A 24035-nucleotide genomic window follows, 5' to 3' on the forward strand; every position below is an offset into this window, starting at 1 on the left:
TTTACAGTCGATGACTGCCTGAAAAGTCTATGACCCAGTAGACATTGAGTATCTTCACTGGTAAAGTATTGGCATGTCAGAGAAAGTGAAATGATTGCTGAATGGTGTTCAGGTCAGGTGCTTAACATGGCCAGTCAATAACATTCCACATCTGGATACCACAAAATTGCTTTACTAGTATGTTTTAAGTTATAGTCCTACTATAAGGTGAAGTACCATCCACTAAGTTTTGAAGCATGTGGTTGGATCAGAGCAGTTAAGATGCTTACACTTCAGAATTCACTCCGCTGCTGCTGTCAGCAGTCACATCTTTAATAAAGATAAATGAGCCAGTTTCAGTGGCAGCCGCAGAGATCTGTGCTACCATGTTTCACAGATGAAGTGGTGTTCTTTGGATCATGAGCAGGATTTTTTTCTCAACACCTTCTTCATTCCATCACTCTGCTACAGCTTAATCTTTGACTTAGACTTTGTCTCATGACTCTAAAGGCTTTATATACAAAGTATAAACCGCAAAATAGATTTTCCCAAACTTTCTGTACATTAAAATGGTTAAGGTGCAAGTCATTCAGACAGGCTCGACATGAAATTCTAGAGAAATTTGCAGTTATAGTTCACAATGGTGATGATAGGAACCAGCTTTCAAAGCGTTTAAAAGCTATGTCACAAAGTTATGACGCAAAATGGTTACGAGTATATTTCCTGATATCTGAGACAATGTGAAAGGTCAAATTACATCTTGTTAATTTTCTATGTAAAAATAAGCACACATCCTCTACAGCAAATACACTTAAATATGGCACTTTTCTACAAATTCTCATGCAGAATTTCTACTTACATGCTGAGTTAAATATATTGGATATTAATAATGTGCCAAAACTTTTGCACAGGCCATATTTCAGTAGTTTTATTTCTCCAAATATGTTTAATTCAGCAAGTAAAAAGCAACTGTGTATTAAATTGTGTAGAAGTGTGTTCTCTATAGAGGATGTGTTAACTTGTTTTTCCTTTGAAAATCAACAAAACGTCATTTTATCAGTGCCCCCCATGCTTTTGCATAAACATCGCAAACCCTGGTTCCTATCACCACTGCTGTAAAGAATGTCCTTCACTCCCATTTGTCTTCAAGCTTCTCTACAGCGCACCACTTCACATTAAAACACTCTGAACGGCTTTGTTTACATTTATGCAGACATTCGGAAAAGTCAGTTTCTTTTTAATCTTATTTCAAATCTAAAGTGCATTGTGTCACTGTCCAATATTTGTGTGGAGGGATTCTCTGGTCATGCAATTGCTAAGCAAATTCAAATGACAAAAGATCCATCAGTAAGAAGGAACTCTCCCTCTTAGCCATCTATCAGGTCTGTCACAAAGTTCTCCAAAGTGGTTTTATATAAAGGGGAAATCAGAAAGTTGCTGTCCCCATGGCAACAGTCACTGCTCTTTGATTGGGTAGAGGGGGATATTTAAGACCGAGTCTGAACCTGCAGACAGGTGGCTATGGCTCATGGAGAATAGTAGACAGTTATTTTGGTCTGCTTCTCTCTCTCTCCCTCTCTCTCCCTCTCTGTTAGCATGATTACAGCCTGGGAGATGAGCAGTTCTGAAAAAAAGGCTGCCAGGCTTGTATGGACAATTTAGTAAACTCGTCAGAACAAAGACATCTCTCTCAGCTCTACTCCGTCAAAGTTTTGCTTGTTTTAATACTCTGCTCATCACTTTGGACTCCATAAGAGCAGAAACAGAGGTATAATGACTTCTCTGAGGGCGTGCAGAGCTGTAACTGGTGGGCGCTTTAGCAGGATATAGTATCAGATCTTCTCGTTTTATTGCTTTAGCTGACAAAGCATTGCTCAAGCTCTGTTTCTAAAAACCTCTCTGCAGCCACAGCTGCTTGCCTATCACATTCGGTGGGTGGTGTTTCCATTCCCACCCCGAGTGACAGACAGTCTTCTGGTCCTATTGGGCGATAACAAGGCACTCGGAGATGGCCCTGAGCTAACAGCAGGAAATTTAGCATGTAAGCAGCCAGAGGAAATAAAATAAATAAAATAGCACAGGGGCAGTGCAAGTGTGGCTCCAAGCACTGCAGGACAGAACTGAGTCCGGGTCAATTTAGAGCCACCACCCACTGAGGCAGGGGAAGGAGTGTGGCTTTTCTACCTCCAGCGCTGCGGAGGAAGTGTTAATTAGCTCTGTACCTGTGTCACCACTGACCAGTAGAATCAGCAAGTCAAGGCACACTGACACTGTGACTTTTAAATCAGTCACAGTAGAACAGCCAGAGTAATTGACTGTGAACGGGCCCTTATTTCTGTGTTAAAAAAAAAAAAAGTCAAACCCTGCATTGCAGCTTTTTTGCTTCTATAAGTTCTCCATCAACAATAGCACCAGCACCAGTAGCTCCACTGCAAAAGAGTTAGCTTTCCCAATGCATTAAGGGAATGTGTTTCACATGCAAGTCAGGCAATTTCTTCTAGCAAAATAAACAGAATTTTAATGGGACAGGACATAGTGCTTTCTTCTGTTATTGTGGGCACTCAGCTCCACAGTGAAACAGTAACTGAATTACATTAGCATTAGCAGGAGTATTTTGAGACATTTTCACACTTGGCTCATTTCATTGTTTTAAGTGATGTTAGACTGAAGTGTTTTTTGAGATGCCATTTACGGTAGCGCTTTCTCTTACAGTTCCCTAAGTTCTGGGTATTACTTCAAGCAAAATGATGCCAAGTTTCACTCACCATTAAATTCACTACTGAATTTAATTAATAAATTACATTCAAATGCCCAACAGGTACTAGATATTAGGGTGAAAAGAACATAGCAAAATACACTACAGAGCATTGAGACACCCCTTCTAACTACAGAATTCAGCTGGTTTAAGATGTACTCATTGCTGACACAGGTGTTCAATTGTGCAAATACAGCTTGTATAATTTCCATAGAAAAGCACTACCGGTTAGAGTTGGGCAATATCCCCTTTTTTAATACCTTCAAAACGTCTCCAAATATTATTGCAGTATACAGTGTCACCTGGGGATTGGATCTGTAGCCTGATCGGCTAGCTTAGCATTAGCTTAGCGAACAGGTTACAGACCCAACCAATGCCACGTACCAGAGTACAGGTTTGATTCTGTCTGACTGGTGCTCTGCTCACACAAGTTTAGGTAATAAAGACTAATGTCTGACAGAGCAAAAGTCACGTCACTGGTGTTGGAGTGACAGGAGGCCGAAATTAAACCTGTTTGTGGTGTTTGGGACTGTAGCGTAGTGTTGGGCAAAATACTTTGAGAAAGTAGTGATGGCTGAATACTGAACACACTGTCTTGAATGTATTCAGCAATATATTCCATTATAATACATAAAAAGTAACATATTGAGAGTATGTTTAGAATACGTTTTATAAGGCAAATATATAGAATATATATTGATAAGGCAAATGGGAAAAACTGCTGTTGTATTTTTTTCCATTGACACTATTCCTCACTGTTACTGGCTAGCAGTTTTCTTCATGTAATTCCTCTGTAAACATGTTTAATGAAAAAATCACTCATGTAAATGAAGTTAACAAATTCTCAACGTCATTTTGGCTCTCATTGCCTGCTTCAGGGCACAGCTGGTCCCATAATCAAACAATTCACCATATCACAAAAACAAAATCTTGCAAATTTGACTATAAAGTGGGTAGCTTTGTTATTTTCAATTAATGATGTATGTAACTTGCCATGAAACACATCCGCATGCCCAGTACGACACTGATGCTAAGCTTACTCATGAACGTGTCCACTACTGTTTAGTTTCCTCATCCCTCAAAGGAGTTTAGTAACACTGAGATAAATAACTGGCTCATCGCATTGATTTATCAGTCTACTCAGGGTTTAGTAGCAACTTCAGTGCTTGTAAATAAACATTTTTGAGTTCTTCTTTAGAATATCATGCTTTACATGCTGTGCTAATTTTAAAATAAATAAGCGCTGGTAATGTTTCTTTTAAGGATGCTATATATTAAGGTAAGGTAAGTACAGGTAAGTATTCCAAAAACATTCCCCTCAAGTACTGGCTTTATGAAATGTAACCTGGAGTGAATACAGACACTTAATTTCTGTATTTTGAATAAAAATTCCCAATACTTATATTCTGGTCCACCCAAACCCTGCTGTAGCATTAATCTAGATGAAAGATCAGCTGTGTCCCAGTAACTGGAACTTTTTTGCAAACATCATAAGGTGTAAAACCTCCAAACACAACTCAAACAGGGTTCATACTAGGCTACAAACATCGGATTTATATCTGGAAGAACTTAAAGTTTCAGCTCTCACACCACCCATAAGTGAGCCCCTCTAAAATATACATGAGTAGAATAGTTCCTTTAGTTGTTCAGACATGGAATTAAAATTGATCATAATTTTGAAATAGTCATCATTTTAAAATACCGCAGTGTACCTTATTATCATTATACCGCCCACCCTATGGCCAACAGAACAGGACACTCTGGTGCAGCCACACACAAGCCTAGGGTCACCATGTCTAATGCTAAGTGTTGACTAGAGCATTGGGCTATGGAGCAGTCTGGAGTGCTCCCTGGAGTGATGGAGCACCTCTGAGATGAGTTGGGGTGGTATTTCTGATCCAAAACTAATAATCCAGGATCAGTACCTGATCTCACTAATGCAATCGAATCCTCACAACAGTGTTGCAACATCTAGTTTAAAGTCTTCCTCTAAGACTAGAGACTGTTACTGCAGCAATTGGTGGTCAAACTTTTTATTAATACCCTTGGAGTTGGATGAGCAGGTGTCAACAAACTTTTGAAAATATAGCATATCTCATAATGGGACGATTATATGCAGCAGCACATTGGTAAGTACATTCTCACTAAATTCCACTGTAATGTCACATGTTTAAGTAGTAGAAGGTTACATGGCGTAAAACTAGGGCAATACTTACATTTTCTCAATGAATTATATCATCTAAAGGGCTTAATGTGTGTGTTTTTTGTTTTTTTAATAGCACCTGCACCTGAAATTCCACTACAATAGACTCAGCTCTCCTAATGCATTGAGGCAGTGTGCTTCATGTACAAGTCAAGCATTTTCTTCTTGTCAAATAAACACAGAATTGTGATGGGACAAGATGTGCTGCTTTCTTCTCTTAATGTGAGCATGAAACAGGCTAGTTGCACTCAGTTCCCCAGTAAAGCAGAAATTAAATCAAAATGCCATTGTGGAATTTATGACTACTGAGACATGTTGAAACTTTTGCATCTCTTAAAAGTGTTTCCTGAACTTACAATACTCAGATTTTTCATCCTTATGTCTAGCAACTGTATTTGTAGCACGCAGCCGATAACCACAGACAACAATCATGAAGAATTTCACTGTACTTAGCTCAAGAACAGTGAACAAGATCGACTCAAAACCATTGTTGGGGTAGTTACTCATGGGGATCAGAATTGAAGTCGTGCAGCCAGTTGTCACAGGTAGCAGACATGCACAAATTACATGCAAGGACCGGGGATAAATGGATAAATACATCACGTTTGTTAACATGGGTTTGTTAACATGGGAAACATGTTCCGTGTAAGATTAAATATGCATGAGATTTTTCTTAATACACAAATATTAACTAGCTCTGCTGTCAGATAATGAATGGGCAATAAAACGACAGACAGTAGAAGAAGCCACTCACCTGCACGTGCTGCTCTTCTGCATGACCTCAGCCCTGTGGTAGCCAGACAGCTTGCAGAATCCGTCATTACTGTACACTATAGGCCATTCCACAATCTGGGCATTACCCAAAAGGAAACTGGTCTCTGCACATGAAAAAAAGGAAAGAAAAAAAAAACTTAAAATACAGTAGAGATCCACGCAAGATCCACTGGAGCAGTTTGATGATGCACACTGTAACAAAGCCGAGTGCTTTTCCACTTTCACAATGCTTGCAGCACACTGAGTACCTGGCGTATGAATAGGGCTATTACAATCCAATAAAAGAAATATTCACAAAACCTACTGAAAAGGAAATTATCTAAGAAAAAGGAAAAAAAATCAAGCTGTGGCCTGCTCTAAATTGTTCACTTTTATTTCTTTAGTTCTAAAACTTTTGTTCTAAAACTACAACCGCCTACACCACCTACCACCCACAGCTACATGATTCATATGTCACAGAGGAAAGGTAAACAGTATACATACATACCAGTGCACATAACAGCCTCTACCAACAATCCCCCAAACCAAAAGTGCTCCTGATCCTAAAGCCAAAAAGCAATGTAATGTCTTTTGCCAATTAAAATGGCTATTACTAGTTATTCATCCTTCAGAAGAAATAAGATTTGAGGTTGACCACTTGCACAAGGAAGAGGAAAGTCAAAGGAAACAGATATAGAACTGGAGTTCAAAAAATTATTTAAAAATGAAGAGAAAATGGGACTAACAACCAAGCAAGACCTAGTAGACCACCAAAACTGTCATCATCCGATAAACAGCACTTTGAGAGATTGGAGAAAATCAAGCCTTTTCCTTGCTTCACATCTAAAAAATCTGATCCTGTCCATCCTTCCACTGTGAGGAGAAAACTCAAAGCTATGGGTCTGAAAGGATCTGTAGGTGTGTGTTAAGAATCTGTTAATGGAAAAATAAAAAGGAAGACAAAATAAATAAAATAGATAAAAAATGAACAAAGAAGCTGCTGGTATTCTCAGAACAATTAACTGACCACCCCAGTGTCAATCAGTGTCTCAACATCACTGAATGTGTTTGGGATTTTTTGGATCATGAGAAACTTTTAAATCTTCTAAGACTGAACTTTGGAGGTTCTGAAAAAAATATCCTTGCAGATTTCTCTGAAAAACTGGAAGGAAGTCTTCTGAAAATAATAAAAGCTGTAATAAAGTGGACACAGTTGTAATTAGGTGGACACAGAGAAGACACACTAAATACTAAAAACCTGACATTATATCTTGTTGTTGAGGCATCTGTGTAAAGTTTTTCTGTTTTTTTTTCCTGAACCTGAAAAATGAATAGCTCGAACTATATGAAATAATTAAATAAAGGGTGGTATTTGACTTTTGAATTGGGTAATTCCAGCTCTTCCAAGAACAATCTCCAGAGATGCTAATTAATTAATTCACTAATTAATTAGTCAATTTAATTCCTTAATTGTAGCTTTGGCATTATAACAAACAAAGCTTTAGATTGGCAGAAGTAAGCAGCTGTACGCAGCCTGTATCAAGCTGATAAAATGCTGTACAAACACCTTCACTGGAGGTTTTAGAAGTGTTACCAGGAAAGCTGAGCTCAGCCCAAAAACTGCAGCCTCCTCAAACAGGTATAAAAATAGACAAACAAAGAGGACATTACAGCAGAGGAGACGAATCAGGGCACAATTTGTAACAGAAACGTCTTTAGAGGGACACAAATATCCCAAATGCACCCCGTTCACGGGCCCTGTATGCAGCCTTCGCAGTCACAAGGAAAGGGAAGAAGGCATAAGAGAGTGACCGGGATAGAGTGAGAGAACAAGAAAGAAGAAGAAAGAGTGGCATTTGAAGCAGAAAGGTGGCTGCTTCTCTCCTCGCTTGAATAAATTGTATTCCATCGTCCTCCTCCCTCTTGTCTGCAGGACTGGCTGAGAGAACGACAGGGATAGAGGGCTAAAATGAAGTGATGGCCCCCGGAGGGACGCATGCAGAGGACCTCATTACAGGGGCCTCCACTTGCCGGCCCCCTGTGTCAGGGGCCAGTAGTAAGGGAGCAATCCCTGAGGGGCCAACCGACCCAGATCCAGTCCAACAGATCCCTTCCTCACCAAGAGATAACTGTGTTACTTTCTGTCACTGGTGATATACTCGCCTCTCCAAAAAGACAGCCCATTCTCGCTAATGAAGCCACAGCAAAGCGGCCAGGCGGAAAGAGGAAACGCTGCATAGGCCAGGGTAGCAGAGCAAGCATGAATATATCAGCTTCTAAAGCAAAGGGACACTGATGAGGGTCAAGCGCATAGACAGAGTGCCCTTATTTACTTATATTCTTAGTTTAATCCAAAGAGCAATCACATTCTTAGTTCAGCTGACCATTTGTAAAATTTTGATAAAGTCTTGCCTTCTTTCAATATTGTTGCTATGTCCATCATATAGCTCAGGCTACCTGGTAGCATTCATAGCACTTAAAATGTTTATAATAAAATAGATAGCACTGGTCCTTAAATCTGATTGGCTGAGCTGCATTTGAAGCTGTTGTAAAATACCCAATATACGCACATCTATGACCACCAAGTCCCTAAAATTTCTTATGCTGTTAATGGAATAATCTTTAGCTGTAATACTGCTCAAATGACCACTGAGTGTACTGTTAAAGTAAGTACCCAGTTTTGTTTAAACTGGGGGGCTGACAACTTATTTTCTTAGCTAGAAATAGGCTGATCAGCTGGCTAACAGGCTAAACATATCACAGGCCACTGTATGATTCACTGTAAAACTGCAATCTAAATACTTAATGAACGTCACTTGAATGAATCCCTTACTTTTCCACGTTTCAGTCAGATCTGCCTTAAGCAGCATCAAACCCCGGCCAAATCTCAAATGGCTCCCTTAATCCTATATAGTGTGCTAAGTAAGTTATGAAATTCAGGTTTCTGCACCCAAATAGTGCACAATTTGCCCAACAGGGAATTGTGCACACATGGCTGAATCCCACATGGCTATGTGTTACACATATTATGCACTGTTTGGGTGCAGCAGCTGGTATTTTAACAGAATGAGGAGGTGAGTTTAGGCCCCAGCATAGGAAAAGAGATACAAAACAGTGTTAGCTTGGTGCTAGTATGAGACTGCAAATTGCAAAAAGGCACTAATGAAAATTCGCATTGTCACTGCGGTGGTGATTTGATAAGCAAAAATTACCTATAAAGTGTTTACCTACAAAAGGTTTCTGCATTGAACACTGCAAATTATGACATAGTAATAGTTTCTGCTTTGCCTGTGATAAAATCACTGTAATGCACAGCTTCTTGTGTCTTGTTTTAGCAGTACAAGGAAAATTTAGAAGCACAGTACATTTGAAACGTGTCATTCAAACATAAACTGGCTTTACAAGATGTTCAATGCAGGCAAACATGTTTGAGAAGTGAAATATGCATGTAGGTCAAGCAAACATAGATTCTGAAAACCATGTGTACATTAATCAAACCAGGAAAAAAGATTAAACACTCAATACTAAGCCTTTCGTGTCTAATAAGGACATTTTAGTGACAAAAACTAGCCCTTCAAATGATTCCTTTCTAATGCTAACACTGAAACTAGTTGGTGGAGGACAACTTTTATACTTTTAAACTTTAATGAAACAATACAAACAATGGCATGTGTACAAGAGCATTAATATTTGTCTCAACACAAATGCTATAATCACAAATGTCAGCAGTGTAAATCTTACACTGACAAACTTAATCTGTCTGATTTATCAAGCTGTCAGCAGCTAAGTTAAGAAAAGCGAACTAGTAAGCTAAGTAGTCTTAACTTTTTTCCACAGCAATATTTTCTATTAGACATCATATCAAAATATTTTTAACAAATATAGTAACCCAGATAAAGTTTAGCTCACCTTAGAGCTAGCATAATTCTGACTGTTATTGATTCTGACACTAAACTCTGAGTTTGATCTTCCACATAGTTTAATCTAAAACTTTTCATCTTCAGGAACAAAATAAAAACACCACCATCCTCCAGATGATTAGGATAGCATGTTTCTTGCACTATCCGTTCCTCAGCAACACCTTTCCACCTTCTCAGTCTAATAGCTTTTTTTTTAGAGGATTTCTCTCAAAGATTTTTCTTAGCTTTATGACAGCAGGAACGTTTAGAGACAACTGTCTTTGGCTGAGAGGCATAACAATCATAATTTTACAAATGGTCAGTGCAAAGTGCAGTTACATTCAGTTCAACATGCAGCTACATTCTAAATTGAGTTTCAAGTGCAGTTACACTCTAAATTCAAAGTGTAGTTACACTCTAAATGCAAAGTGCAGTTACACTCTAAATTCAGTTCTAATTGCTTGTTTCAAAACAAAAGCCAATCTGATGCAGCGTGCAGAACTGCTGAACATTACAGATCAATTTTATGACCACCACAGATAAACACAGTCAGCACAGTGTTGTCCAAGACCCACATATCATATTCAGGTGGCTGGTCTACACTGATTCATAACTGACTGACCTTTTCTCATACAGCTAAAATGCTTAGAATCCTGTAATCTCATTTAAGGCAAACTAATCCAAATTCTCGCTTGTGTCTTTATCGAATTACCCTGATCTCCCTTTAATTCTCAAAGACGTCTGTGTCTTCGCCTGCCAGATGATGTGGTCTTAAATAAGCAGGTTCCCTTTAACATACACATTGACTGCAGGCCCAGTTCCACGTGAAGCCCAAGGCGCTCACTCAGCGCGTCCAGGCGTAGCTTTGTGCTTTCTGATGGGAAGCTGGCGAAAGCTTATCATGCCAATTGTGAATAGGAGGCATATTGAGGGAGATGAAAGACGGAACGCCACGCACACCAGCTCCATGTGGGAGGCCAACAGGCAGCTGCCAGGCCACTCTCCAGCGATTCCACCGCAGACTGTTTACCACTAAACACATAGGTTTCACACGCACACTCATTCGCCCACACATTTACGCATAGACGGGCAGGCAACAGTCAAACACAGAGACCAACAAAGAAACACAGAACCAATGGCTGAGGACCAGAGTGGGACTCGTTTTCAGACCGAGAGTTACATGATGCAGACCAGCCCATCCCAACCTGTAGCTTCTCTCTGCTACACACATTCACCCACACCAAAAAAGGGGGAAAAACTTACTTTATTCTGAAAATTGCCAGTACTAGCTACTATCAATTCTGTGTTCAAATTTGGTTAGCTAACCTAATTAGGTAAGCTATTTTTTCTAAAATCTGGCCAGTTTGATCTTCTTCTTTGCCTATTCCTATTTATTAGCTATTATGAGATGACCAAGTTGGCAAGTTAGTGATGAAATGAAACTCGGATGAAGCTTTTAGCTTAAATGTGATACAATCATGACAGCTACTATGCAATCTAATACTAACTTCTGTCAGCATTTCGGACTGCGCACTTGCTTAGATATATGAAATGTCTGCAACAATTTTGGAACTAACAAGTTTTTGAAAAGAATAACACCTGACAAAAACATATTCGTATTCCTCTAATAAAGGGGCTATTAATCATATTATAGCATTCCCAACACAACGCAAAATGGGCGGAAACATTCTTGAAAGTGGTCTATAAAGCATTTTGGAAAGAAAAGTTAGCTAGGCCATTAAAAATTACTGTGTTGTAAGACATAGCCCTGGATCCAGAATACTTTTAAATTTAAAATTCGTTGCTTATTAGAGCCCCAAGCAAGCATCCATTAATCAGCAATACACAATCAGCCAACTATAAATTTACACAATGTAGACTTATATTATATACATACATACATATATATATATATATATATATATATATATATATATATAAACATACACACACACATTCACACTGACATTAATTTGTAGTTAACTACATATACATAATATTATATATTATACATAAAATTATATCAAAATATATAAAATATAAAATATATATATAAAATAAATATAAAATATATATAAAATAAAAATATAAAATATATAGCCCAAAACATTAAAACTTTGCACTGTAACTGAAAGCAATGGTTAGGTTGCTCCTTTCTTCTCTAAAGCTTATTCAGAATCACCACCTAAAGTCAAAGAAACATGAACTAAACTACATACATTTTTATTACTACCGAGACCACCTTACCAAGGTGAGGACAAGACCAAGACCATGAGTTTATGGTCTTGAGACCAGTCTCGAGACAGAGACTGGACTGAAGCACTAAAACACTAGAGTGTACCCTTATTTATATTCTCTCCAGACATGTATTCTCATTAGAACATCATCAAGACTAGTGCTTTGGCATCTACAAGCAGTGCCTCATTAATACACCATAATACATGAATTTTGATTCAGAACTGCAACATGAACATTGTAAAGCTGGCAGGTTTATGAATCTGATTATGATTTTACAATTCATAAAACATTTATGCACCGTTCTGGAATTTAACTCCAGACCTGCAGAGCACTGACTGTTGTGTCAAACAGCACCGTTTACAAATTAGGCTGCTCTCTACCTGCTCTGTGAGAGTTATTAGCTGACCAATTAGGACTGGCAAACTGGGGCTGCACCACTTAAGGCTCATTTAAGCCCCCAAAATTACTAGAAATAGAGATTTTTGATGATTACAGTTTGCATGAGCGTTCCTGCGGTTGTATTTGTGGGTTTACACATGTTGTTAGTCAGTCAAACCAAAATGACATTGGGCCTTTGGGAATTCTCACGACCCTTCTGATTACTCACTCAAGCATGGAAGGTAAAAGCAGACTGAGCACATATTTGAGCAAATGTGCCTCTCATCAAGAATGAGAAAAAAAGATTCAATCCACAATTGTAGAAGTCACATAACGAGATTTACTTACACTAAGTCCAATGTGAACATTCACTTAGCACAACTGCATACCTGTGAGCTGCTCTAATCAAGGTGGGGAAAAGAAATAAAATCTCTCATCTGCCAAACATGCATTCCTCATTTCTCCCACTCTCCATCTCCAGTTTCACAGTGACACTTCCTGTGTGTCAGCATTTGACTTCATTACTTTGGGGGGAAGTGAGGTCTGTAAGCATGTGCATTAGAAAATAGCCAATGCCAATCTTCTTCTTTAAGACTTCAGCAGACAGTAGCAAATAGGGTTGATGAATTAGCTGTACTTCAGTCTCAAGAGATTTTTCAGGGCTGGCCTGCGATGGTAATGTCTATTCTGTCGTAGTAACCATCACTGATCTCACAAGATCTCATAAAAGTTGGAAAATATTTATATAGAAGTCCCGAGTTCAGCACATGTTAAATATGAACCAATACTTTTTGCATAAGGATTTCCATATAACATAAATACAGTCATATGCAAAAGTTTAAACCCCCCTATTAAAATGATTTTAAAATAAGTTGCTATCATATGAAATGTGGTGGTACCTTACTAGAACAAAAGCTGTGAGCACACTGACCAAACACAAGCTTGCCTTTTCAGCAGCAAAGGCAGCCACTGCAAATGCCACAATATATATTTAAGCTTGTATCAGATTCCTTCAGCACAGTGCACTGTGGAACAGTTAATTCAACAGTCATACTAAACAGTGAAGAGGTTTACAAAACAACCGAAGATGAGACGGATGTGATCAAGCGTTTCTCATGCGACTCGGTCATTACATAACAACACACGGCATGCTCTCTTAAAGAACAGACTCAAACCAGCCAGAGTGCAGCTCTCTTATTCCCAGTGGGAGAGCATGCCTACCAGGGGAGTGGAGGGAAAACCAGACCACATTAAACAAATTAAACCTTTAATTATAGAAAACATCGCAGTTTAGCTTGGGTGCTTTGTTAAGACATGGCTTTGTTTGCTTTCTGATGCCGATAAAGGAACTTTAAAGTGTACGAGCAGGGTGGGTGTTGAGAAGGTCCATTTATATTGTTTCTGTGGTTTTATGTGCCAAAATCTCTCCAACCTCTCTACATCCCCAGAATTAAGCAGGTTGCTCTTGGGCATTTTTTGCACCTGAAAGTCCAGACCAAGATCCGAACCAAGGTCCATGTTTTTGTTACATTTAGGGCTGGGTGATAAAACAATAACAATAATTATCGCGATATACCTTTCCTTGATAGAAATATAAGAAATGTTTGATATAATAGACCATTTTCACACTTCCACGTTCTACTAACAGCGCTGGTGGCATTTTCTACTGCAAGGAAAGTGAGACTACACTGCTGTCACCACGAGAGGGCGCACTTCCGAGTTTCTCAACATGATTAGAGAGTGAGGGGGCAAGTTCTCTGAATATACTTTGGCAATGTTTGAAACGTGCGATAGACGTTCCCTGTATGAGTGGAGCAATCGGTGATCTGTTAGTGTGAGTGATGAGATAAGTGGCGTAACTGTACTGGCCAGTGAACTAAGTTCTATCCTTACATCCTAACAAGCTTTAGCAGCGTTAAATCACATCTGTTCCTCACAACTACAGTGCTGTTTGTTATAGTGCTCAGCCACATTTTAGTATTAGTGCATTCCCAAGCAACAAAAGTGAAACAAAGAAGTGGATTCATGCAAGTTACAGCCCTGATTTAAACAAAAGTAAACTGAGGATGCTGTATGTGTGGCACTGGAGAGTGGGAGAATGCTAGCTTCCCAGGCTAGCTGTTTTTAGCAGCTGGCGAATTGACATTACTGTAGATGAGACAAGACAAAAAAAGCACTGATTTCAGTTTAAACATACCTAAAAGGAAGATGTTGATTGTCTAGTGCAAGTTAAAACTTTTACACAGCAAGCGGCAGATTTATTGTGGTTCTTTCACCCTCAAACTACTGCATAGAAAAATCCAAATGTCTGCTTGCTTGTGGTTGAATATCCATCATCGTTATCCATCATTGATGTACCGAGCCAGCTAATGTTTGCTGCTCGTACTAAGCTGATGTTGTTGAGAAACTAAATAGTTAGCAGATGTAACCAGGTAGCCTAGCACTCATCACCAGACAGCTGAAACAATCCATGCCTTGCCAGCTGATAAAAACAGCTAACATTTTCCCTCGATCTCATGACAAATTGGTGTAATGTTCTACTGTTTGGCAGTACTCAAGAGTAGTTTAAATTCACCATATAAATGTTTTCATCATGCAGAAAATATATAATGACTGACTTTTTCATCAGACCAAATTACAGTTTAATATTTCATCTCTTCTTCTCCCCATGTGCCACCATGGCTTATTTTTGCTTCTCTTACGGTTCTTTTTCTTATTCTATTGTTTCATGGGTGACAATAATGTAATTGGTCTGAAAGTCCAAACCATCTAAAAATATGTTTTCACACTGCAAATGAACCGAACCATGGCTCAGTTTGATCCAGACCAAGACAACGTCTTTTGGTTGGACCAAATTTTGGCCCTTTGTCCTGGACCATAGTTCGAGGTACCTTTCACACCTGCGATTTTGGTTCATACCAAACTGAAAAGTCTAAACAAGGTAGGTGTGAAAGCTCTCTTTGTTACTTTGCCTTTAAGACCAATACAGGGAAAGTAACTCTGCTCTGATTGGCTGGGCTACATTCTGCTTTGCACAAAGAGTAGGCTGGCCTGAAATGTACAGAACAAACTGTTAAGTTTGGACTGAAATCCTCAGGGATGCTGGTAAAAATAAACTTCAGCCACACTCTCAGATCTTTTGCAATGCGGCAATGATTTATTTGCTTCTTGGCAGCCAGGAACAGTACAACGTTTCATCATTTACCCCACATCTTCCACTGAAATAACTCTACAGACTGTCTGCAGCAACAACACTCCTCATCACTTCAACATGAATGAGTGGTTAAATTGCTGTAAGTTGAATGAACAGACATATGCATTCAGGGCTGTGGCATCACAACAACCGCAGCTTAGTTTATGTGTATACATGGACTTCATGGTATTTGGAGTTTTGCATGGTTTAAAACTTTTACAATGCTTACTTCAGTACATTAACTTTTAGTTCATAAAAGCCAAGAAAATCTGATTGTAGATATCTAATACTGCTCTTAAAGGGATGTTTAAGAGACGTATAAGAGATCCTGAAGGTATATGCAGGCTTCTGTAAACAACCTGAAACACAGAACCAGAAACAGAGGTCTCCACAAGCACGGACTAACAGGAGACGACAGCTTCTTGTTAAAGATTTCCACTTCCAGCTCACTCTCTGCCATCCTCTGCCACTGTTTTTCTTCATTCTTTTCTGTCTTCTCTTCAGTAGCTAGCATTTCTTTTTGCTTAATCAATAATCTGTCTGGGTGACTCTAAGACTCTTTCACTCTTTCTGATGGACACATTAGCTTTATTAAGTCCATCTCTGCCTTCTCTGTTTGCTCCTTTATAGCAGTGCCTTCTAAACATGCAGCTTTTTCTCACACTCTCTTACGGTGTCTTCTGTTTTTCCTCTTTTATCTTCTCCCTGCATTTTCTGTCCTTTTATCAGTCTCTCAGTATCTATTTGTCTCCTTTCATCCATCCTTCCCTTCTCTGTCTTGCCGTTCGCCTGTGTGCCGTGCGCTGTGACAAGGCTTACAAAAGAGCATGCTGAGGATGGCCAGGGGCAGCCATGCTAAAGCGCAGCGCCTTCCATTGCATAAGCCCCACACAACTGAGCCACTTTGGGGGGAGGGAGGCAGGGAGAGAGGAAGGGAGAGAGAAACAGCAGAGAAAACAAGAGAAAAACAGACAGAGAAGAAAGAAGAAAAAAGAAGCACATAAAAAAAGGAAAATGAGAGAGAGAATAGAAAAAAGAGAAGAGTAAGAAAAGAAGGACAGGGGAAGAATAGCAAAATGAGAGAGAGAGAGAAGAGATGGACAGAGAGAGTGAAAAGATAGAAAGAGTGGAGAGAGAGAGATAGAGAGAAAAGAAAATGAGAAGAGAAGGAAAATGACAGAGAGAGAAGAGGGAAAAGAGAGAGAGAAAGAGAGAGATAGAAGAGTGTGTGAGAGAGAGAGAGAGAGAGAGAGAGAGAGAGAGAGAGAGGAGAGATGAGAGAAAACAAAAGAAAGATAGAGACAGGAGAGAAGGACAGACAGAAAGAAAAAAGAAATGAGAGAGAGATAAGAGAAAAAAGAAAAGGAAAAGAAAGAGAAGATGAAAATGAGAGAGAGAAGAGAGAAATCAAGAGAAACATACTGAGAAGAGAAGAGAAGAGAAGAGAAGAGAAGAGAAGAGAAGAGAAGAGGAGAAAAACATGTGAGGGGGAGAGAAGAGGAAAATAGAGAAGAGGAAAATGAGAGAGAGAAGGAGAGAGAGAGGAGAGGAAAATGAGAGTGAGAGAGACAGAGAAGAAAAAGAAAAGAAGGACAGAGAGAGAGAGAGAGGAGGGAAAACAAGAGAAAGACGGAGAGCGAATGAGAGAGTGGGATAAGGAGAAAGAGAGGGAGAGAGCAAGAGGGAGGAAGGAAAAAAAGCAGATAGATAAGAGAAGAGAACAGAAGAGAAGAGAAGAAAATGAGAGAGAAAGAGAGAGAGAGGAGGAAAATGAGAAGGACAGAAAGAGAGAGAAAGGGAGGGTGAGAGGGAGAGTGAGAGAAGAGGAGAGAGAGTAAGGGATCAGAGAACGAGAGAAGAGAAAGAGTGGGAGAAGAGAGAGAGTAAAAAGAAAAAAGAGAGAAAGGATGGAGGGGGGATGAGATGAGAGAAGAAAAAGAGAGATAGAGTGAAAAGACAAAGAAAAGAAAAACAGAACAGTCAGAAGTTTGTGAAATTACAGCTTCTAAACTTCTAATTCGATCGTGTCTCAGTAGTTTCTCACATACAATACATTTCCAAACCTGCAATGCACTCTGGGTATTGTCAACTCCACATCATGGTTGGACAGCTGTTCCGACATCAAAAAACTGAAGCCCTAAAGCACTCATTACTCCGTCTTGGGGGTTATTTCAATTTTTTTCCAGTGAACGAGAACCCCCTGGTGTCTCCCATCAGTCAAAACCCGACCTGCTCTTTCCCGCCAGCTTCTGTCTGCAAGAGCAACTACAGTCATTACTCTACTTACATAAGCAAAAAGGCTCTGAAATGAGCCCTCTCTGAGAAAAAGATAAAAGTAAAAAAGGCCTAATCTAGTTAACGTTTGTTTCCTTACAGCTGTGTACCGCCTTTTTCTCTCAGAATGGGCAAAACATACGTCCCTCTGTGACCCACACAAAGAAATAATAGAGGCTCGCTCCCAGAAAAGGCTAAATGAGGGGACGCGCAAACAAAGCTTTAATAACACCTCCATCAGAGGGGCAACCGCTACGCTGGAGGATTTCAAACTTAACAAGAGGAAATATGCAACATTCAAGGCTGTGAGGTGAGAACAGCGCAGAACTACAATGCTAAAATCAAATAAAGTACTTAACAAATTCAGTCTTTAAAAACACTGAAATTCTGAAGGCTGTGAATGGCCTATAATCCATCATACAAAGCCATGTCTCAAGTGAAGGTTAACTAATCATATTCAGGAGTGTTTATTACAGACATCATCTGGGAAAGTGAGCTTAAGCTGCTAAAAAGCTGTTTATGTAATGGAAGCTTTTTAAGGGCCAATAAAAACAAGTCATAGCACAGAATGAACTCCTCTTGGGTTTAATTCCCTACAAAGCAAACAGCTTCTCAAATTACTCCCACATATTCCTATAAACACTAATTAGTTATTTACACTACCACATCAAACCGGTCACAATAGGGAAGCGGCAGTTAGTGGAACTTTATAGCGACTAAATTAATGGTTTAATTTTATAACTGAACTGTTACAGTGTCAACATCCATACGTAGAAAATTATATTTTCCAGACATGGGTTTGGACCACACTGCTCTCTATTGTTTGCACTCCAGTGAAAAGCCTGTTGAAGGAAATGTTTAGTTGAACATCAGTATGTTACATAAATTATGTAAGGTTGTGTAGTTCCTGATCCTGTATGATATGAAGGTGATATGATACCACCTTTCCTTTTCCAATAGGATATCAATATTGAAACCTTCTGTATTGATTAACCAATCAGATATTTCTTCTTTTAAAAAAACCCTTAAACAGTAAGCATCAAATATGGGCCCACACTCTTCATTCTGCAAGAGCTTGCATGCTTATTATAGTATAAAGCTTTAAAGTGAGGTATTTTTAATTGAAGTACTTCACATAAGATGAGCATCTGAAAGTAGGCTATCATGCCCAAGGTACTCAAACACTGTATACACAGCATCGTACACTGTGAGTGTGCTATTTCAGGGTAGATTTGGGTCAGATTCATTCTTTTGTCCCTCAGATTTCCCGTCCAGCATTTTCTGCTGAAATCAGCCTGATACTGATACATATCAATAGCAATATGCCATCATTAAAATTACAGACAAAAAATCAGGCTTTTAACAATTTTGTGCAAAAGTTTAAAATCCACCTTAATTTTTTTTAAACATTCAGTCAAAACAATTAAGTAAGATAATCCACTTGCATGAGAAAGGGGAAAGACAAAGGTAAATAAGTGAAAAAAACATCAGTTTCCAAAACTGGAGCTCATAAAATTTATTAAAAGATACAAAGAAAAGGAGACTCCTAATAACCATACAAGACCTGGAAGACCAACAACACTGTCACTACCAGATAAACAGTATTTAAGCTTTCATCTTTTAGAGAAAATCAAGCTCCACTCTCATTACAGATCTGAAAAAATCTACATGCATTTCTGTCCATCCTTCCAGTGTAAGAAGACAGTAGCTGTTACTCTGAAATGGAAATAAAACAAAAAAGTGCAAATCAGAAGCTGCTGAAGTTTTTAGAACAATGAACTGACCACCCCAGAGTCCAGACTACAACATAATGGAATGTGTTTGGGATTACTTGGATAAGCAGAAAATCCAACCGACTTCTAAGACTGAACTTTGGAGGTTTGGAAAAACTGCAGATTTTTTGAAAACTGAGCCCAAGCCTCCCGAGAACAATGGAAGCTGTCCAAAGGCAAAGGCTGAACACACCAAGAAATGAAAAACATATATTGGCTTCTGTGTAATTGTTAAATGTGCGTTCCGGCTTTTTCTCTGATGCTGAAAAATGAATACTTTCGTTTAATGGCCATTTTGACTGAAAACTAAATAAGTGAATGGTGGCCCCTGACAGTACTGTAACTGCTACTGTTTTTAGCTATACGGCTTACTTTCATTAATGTTTACAGATTACAGTACATCAGAACAATGGCAGAAACCACATAAGCAAGTCTATTTGAGATTACTTAACAACTTCACACATTTGGAGGAAAGTGTTTGATGATTTAGACATTCAGTTTGATGACATTCATGATGATAAATGGTAGGTTATAAGTTTCCGCTGCTTGTAACTACAGTGAGAAACAAAAGCAGCACTGTTGATCACCAAATGTCTCGGCTGATTCTGTAAGTTTGACTGGTTGCTTAACTATTCCATTACGTTTCTGTCTGTCCATGTCTAACAAAACCAGATTTCCAAACATAGATTATACTTCATTCTATACTGAAATCTATACTACTAGTATAAGACGTTACCCATGGCTGGTAAATGAATCCATAAAGCCACAGTGATAGAAGAAAAGCAGTGTTGGCACTGACTGTAACTTCCCTTCCCCCATGCGACCCATCATGACAGAGGGAGCAGCCGAGGGCAAATGACATGGCACGGTGTGTATTCACCATGTGTGTGAGGTAGAAACTGTGTAGGGGGTCAGGAGCCATGGGTCAGAAACCACCTGCTATGCAGGAAATGTCATTTCCACAATGTTTCAATGTTTGTTCTCAGGTCTCTTCATGGAAACAACTGAGAGGCAGAACAGCAAATCAGAGCAAAAACAGAGCTGATCCAAACACATAAAACACAACACGATCAGAAAACGAGTCTATTTTCAGCTCTGCGCCAAAACAACCAGTTAATAAACACTTGCTGTATTGAGAACAGTTAAATATGCGAAGTCATTACATAAAACAGAATAAAGATGCCAATAAGCAGAGTGTAAACCTACATTGCACTGATCATAGCTTTCCTCACAGAATCATGCCAAGTAAAGAGAAAAAAAAGAATAAAATTTACAAACAAAAAAGCTGCTGTCTCAGAACAACGGACTGACCACCCCAGAGTCCAGGCCTTAACATCATTCAACTTGTTTGAGATTGTATCCTATACAGATCAAAAAAGATGGTTGTTCAAGGGTTCTTTAACAAAGGCAATGGTTCTATTTAGAACTATATAGAACCATTTCATTCTTAAATGGTTCTTTGCATGGTGAAATAGTTCTTCATATTGATGGAGAATATGTTGTATTAGGTCCTATATATGTTACCTGTCAGAAAATGGTTCTATATAGCAACAAAAAGGGTTCTGCAACTGTGACGATGCCAAGCTTGTAACAATGAAAGAGCCCTTTTTGGTGATACATAGAACCATTTTCAAAAAGCTTCTAGATGGAACCATATATAACATATTCTCCATCAATCTAAAGAACAATTTCACCATGCAGAGAAACATTTAAGCATGAAATGGCTTTATAGAGAACTCATGGTTTTAAATAGAAGCCTTGCCTTTACTAAAGGACCCTTGCAGAACCATCCTTTTTAGGTGTACGCGAAGTGGAACAAACAAACATATCCTGCAGATTTCTTCGAAAAGCTGAAAGCAAGCCTCCGAAAAGAATGAAAGCTGTAATAAAGGCCAAGAAAGGATAAAGTAAGGGCTGAAAAATGTGTGATATTTAGTCACTGAGGACGCTGCGTAATTAGTGTTAAATAAACATTTTCTTTTTTCCCCTGACGCTTGTACTGAACGGTCATTTTGACTGGAAATTAAATAAATGCACTGTATGTGCGCAAAAACGAAGAAGAAAGATAAAAGGACAGCACTTTGTTCTTGTAACCGTGTGTGACCTCTGCTGGTGAGCGGCTCTAAGTGAGCGCAACCCCACACACTCAAGTGCTGACAGCACTACAGTAAGTGAGTGTGTGGCAGCACAGTCAAAAGCCCCGAACCACACCACTGCATCACTGAGTACTTCAGTAGATGGAGATCACTTTTTAATAAAGAGAGAGAGGGAGAGGGTGAGAGAGATGTGCATTATTTATGGCTGTTTGATGTGTTGGAAATGCTGAAAAACACCACAGTCATTTCCATCAAGCAGCTGTCAGCTTCCCTCTGAACTGAACAGCTGAAGTGGCAGCATTTTCATTATTTCATGTGTTCGACTTGAATGCTTCCCCACGTTTTCCTCAAGTCTAAGGAAACAGCTTTTAGTGTTATTATCATCATCATTATTGCTATTATTATTACTATTATTATCATTAATATAAGCATCATGCAAACCATAATAACAATGAGGATGATGGTAACAATACAGTAATAACAACAATATAACAGCATTATCGTTGGCAGTATTACTTTGGTATTGGAACTATTAAACCTATGAGGTTGATAAAATAAAACAGTAGTGATTATAACAATATAAAATTATTAATGTTGTGTTATTATGCTATTACAACACTAAGATGGCAGTTAAAATACAGTAATAATACTACAACACAGCAATTTATTGTTATTATTATTATTATTATTATTATTATTAATAATAATAATAATAATAATATCCTACATCTTCTAACTTAACCCTCTGACACACTACAGTATAACTGCACTGGAAAAAACCTGCTCAAATCATTGACTAACAAAAACAGGCAGCTTGGAAAATTCTAATGAGTCTCGAGCTACTTATCAGTTTCTTCATCAAACCCATATGTAGACTGTTCCACAGTTTCAGTGCGAAAGAGGAGCTCTGTGTGCCAGTAAAACTACGAGGGAACTCTCGCCAGGCTCTATTATTCTCACCAACCTCGTTTAATTACAGCAGTGAGCTTAAAAACCGCGACATCACTGGAAAAAACCTTTATTATCAGCTCAGATGAGACACGCAGACTGCTGGAGTGGACTTAAGGAGCGGACAGCGCACAGCAGTAAACAGGACTGAGCTCTCGCTGTAAGAATGTCTGCCGTTAAACTGCGTTAAGCTCCGGATTCTCACATGGACGAATGTGTCTGAACGCGAGCGTGAAAAGTTCATGGCCGTTTTCCAGCGTGCGTTAAAGTAAGAAGCGGATATAATAGGAACCACGATGATCTTACAACAATGAAAACTAACAGTTCGCTTCTTATCGCAATTCAGCTGGGGCTCCACGTGCGGCTGCAAAAGTGAAAACCCAGCGCGTGCTGTCTCTGACCTCTCCACGATTACGCACGCGGAGCGCGGAGCTCCTTCTGCCCTCATCCCCCCGGACTCCACTCCGCGGGAGGTTAATAGAAAACAGGCAGGCGCTTACCGCTCGAGCGCCGCACGATGTTCTCCAGGAAGGTGTTCTGCGGTGCCACCAGGCCTCTCTTTCCGCCGTGCATCCTGCGCGCCGCCGCGAGCGTCCGTGGCCGAACCCGAGCGCGCACACCTGGCCGAAGCTGATCGCGAACGTGCAGTGTGTGTGTGTGAGTGTGCGTGTGTGTGCGCGCGCGTGGTGGACTCGCTCATGGTAACGCTGCGCCCTGCCCGCGCGCCTCGCCCAGCTCCACTGTGGCCCCGGAGCTCCGCCGGCTCCGCGAGCTGCGCGCTCACACACACACACACGAACGCACACACACACACATCCGCCCACCCACCCCCCAACACCACCCCGTGTGCGCGGAACGCGCGTGCGCACTCTGCGCGCGCCGCGGACACGCTAGAGCGCAACAGATGGGAGCTGTCCAGCAGGATCTGGACACTTAGCGGGGATGCATGTGCCTCTCCAGGACAGGCCTGTCAGCGGGACAGATGTCTCTTTAAAATAAAGTGTTTATTAAGCATAATGTTGCCATGTATTGTTCAGTTACGCGTACAAAAGGCGCGGTGGAGGTTTTCCTAAAATAACAGAAGACTTTCTGCTTGGCTCAGTTCATTAAGCGCTAAAAAGTAGCATTTGCTTTAAAAAACGGTCCAGATGGAGAGCTGTAGCAGCTCTGAACACCGTGTGCGCATTTATCACCGTTAACCCATTAAAGTTTATTATACTTATTGGAGTTGTAAGGATCTAAACCTGTCCGTTGCCTAAAAACCTGCAGAGTTCAGCTGGACTGTAGTGCACGTTTAAGATTCAAATTATAAATAAGCCGTTGCTGTCGCAATACAACCAATTCAAAACAACCTGCGGTGAAGTCAGTGGAGAACTTATACACGTCGATGGATGGACAGATGGATGAAGAGATGGATGAATAAAGTAGGACTGAGGCATGACTGAATGAAGGCACAACCTACATGGAGAAATGAATGAATGAATGAATTAATGAATGTACAAATGAATGAATGAATGGATGAGTAAATTGATGGATGCATATTAAGG

At 39.6% G+C, this 24035-nt stretch overlaps 1 protein-coding gene across 1 annotated transcript in view; it reads right to left on the reverse strand.

Annotated features, from left to right (window-relative positions):
• kcnh5a (potassium voltage-gated channel, subfamily H (eag-related), member 5a) overlaps positions 1-23061 on the reverse strand; it is a 136680-nt gene extending 113619 nt beyond the window's left edge. The window contains exons 1-2 of the mRNA XM_036581691.1: positions 22989-23061; positions 5692-5815 (exon numbers count right to left, since the gene is read on the reverse strand). Coding sequence (XP_036437584.1) covers positions 5692-5815; positions 22989-23061 — 197 coding nt within the window. The remainder of the gene's footprint in view (positions 1-5691; positions 5816-22988) is intronic.
• Between the last annotated feature and the right edge of the window lie 974 nt (positions 23062-24035).

This window comes from Colossoma macropomum, unplaced genomic scaffold, assembly GCF_904425465.1.
Source record: "Colossoma macropomum unplaced genomic scaffold, Colossoma_macropomum, whole genome shotgun sequence".
Classification (NCBI taxonomy): Eukaryota; Metazoa; Chordata; class Actinopteri; order Characiformes; family Serrasalmidae; genus Colossoma; species Colossoma macropomum.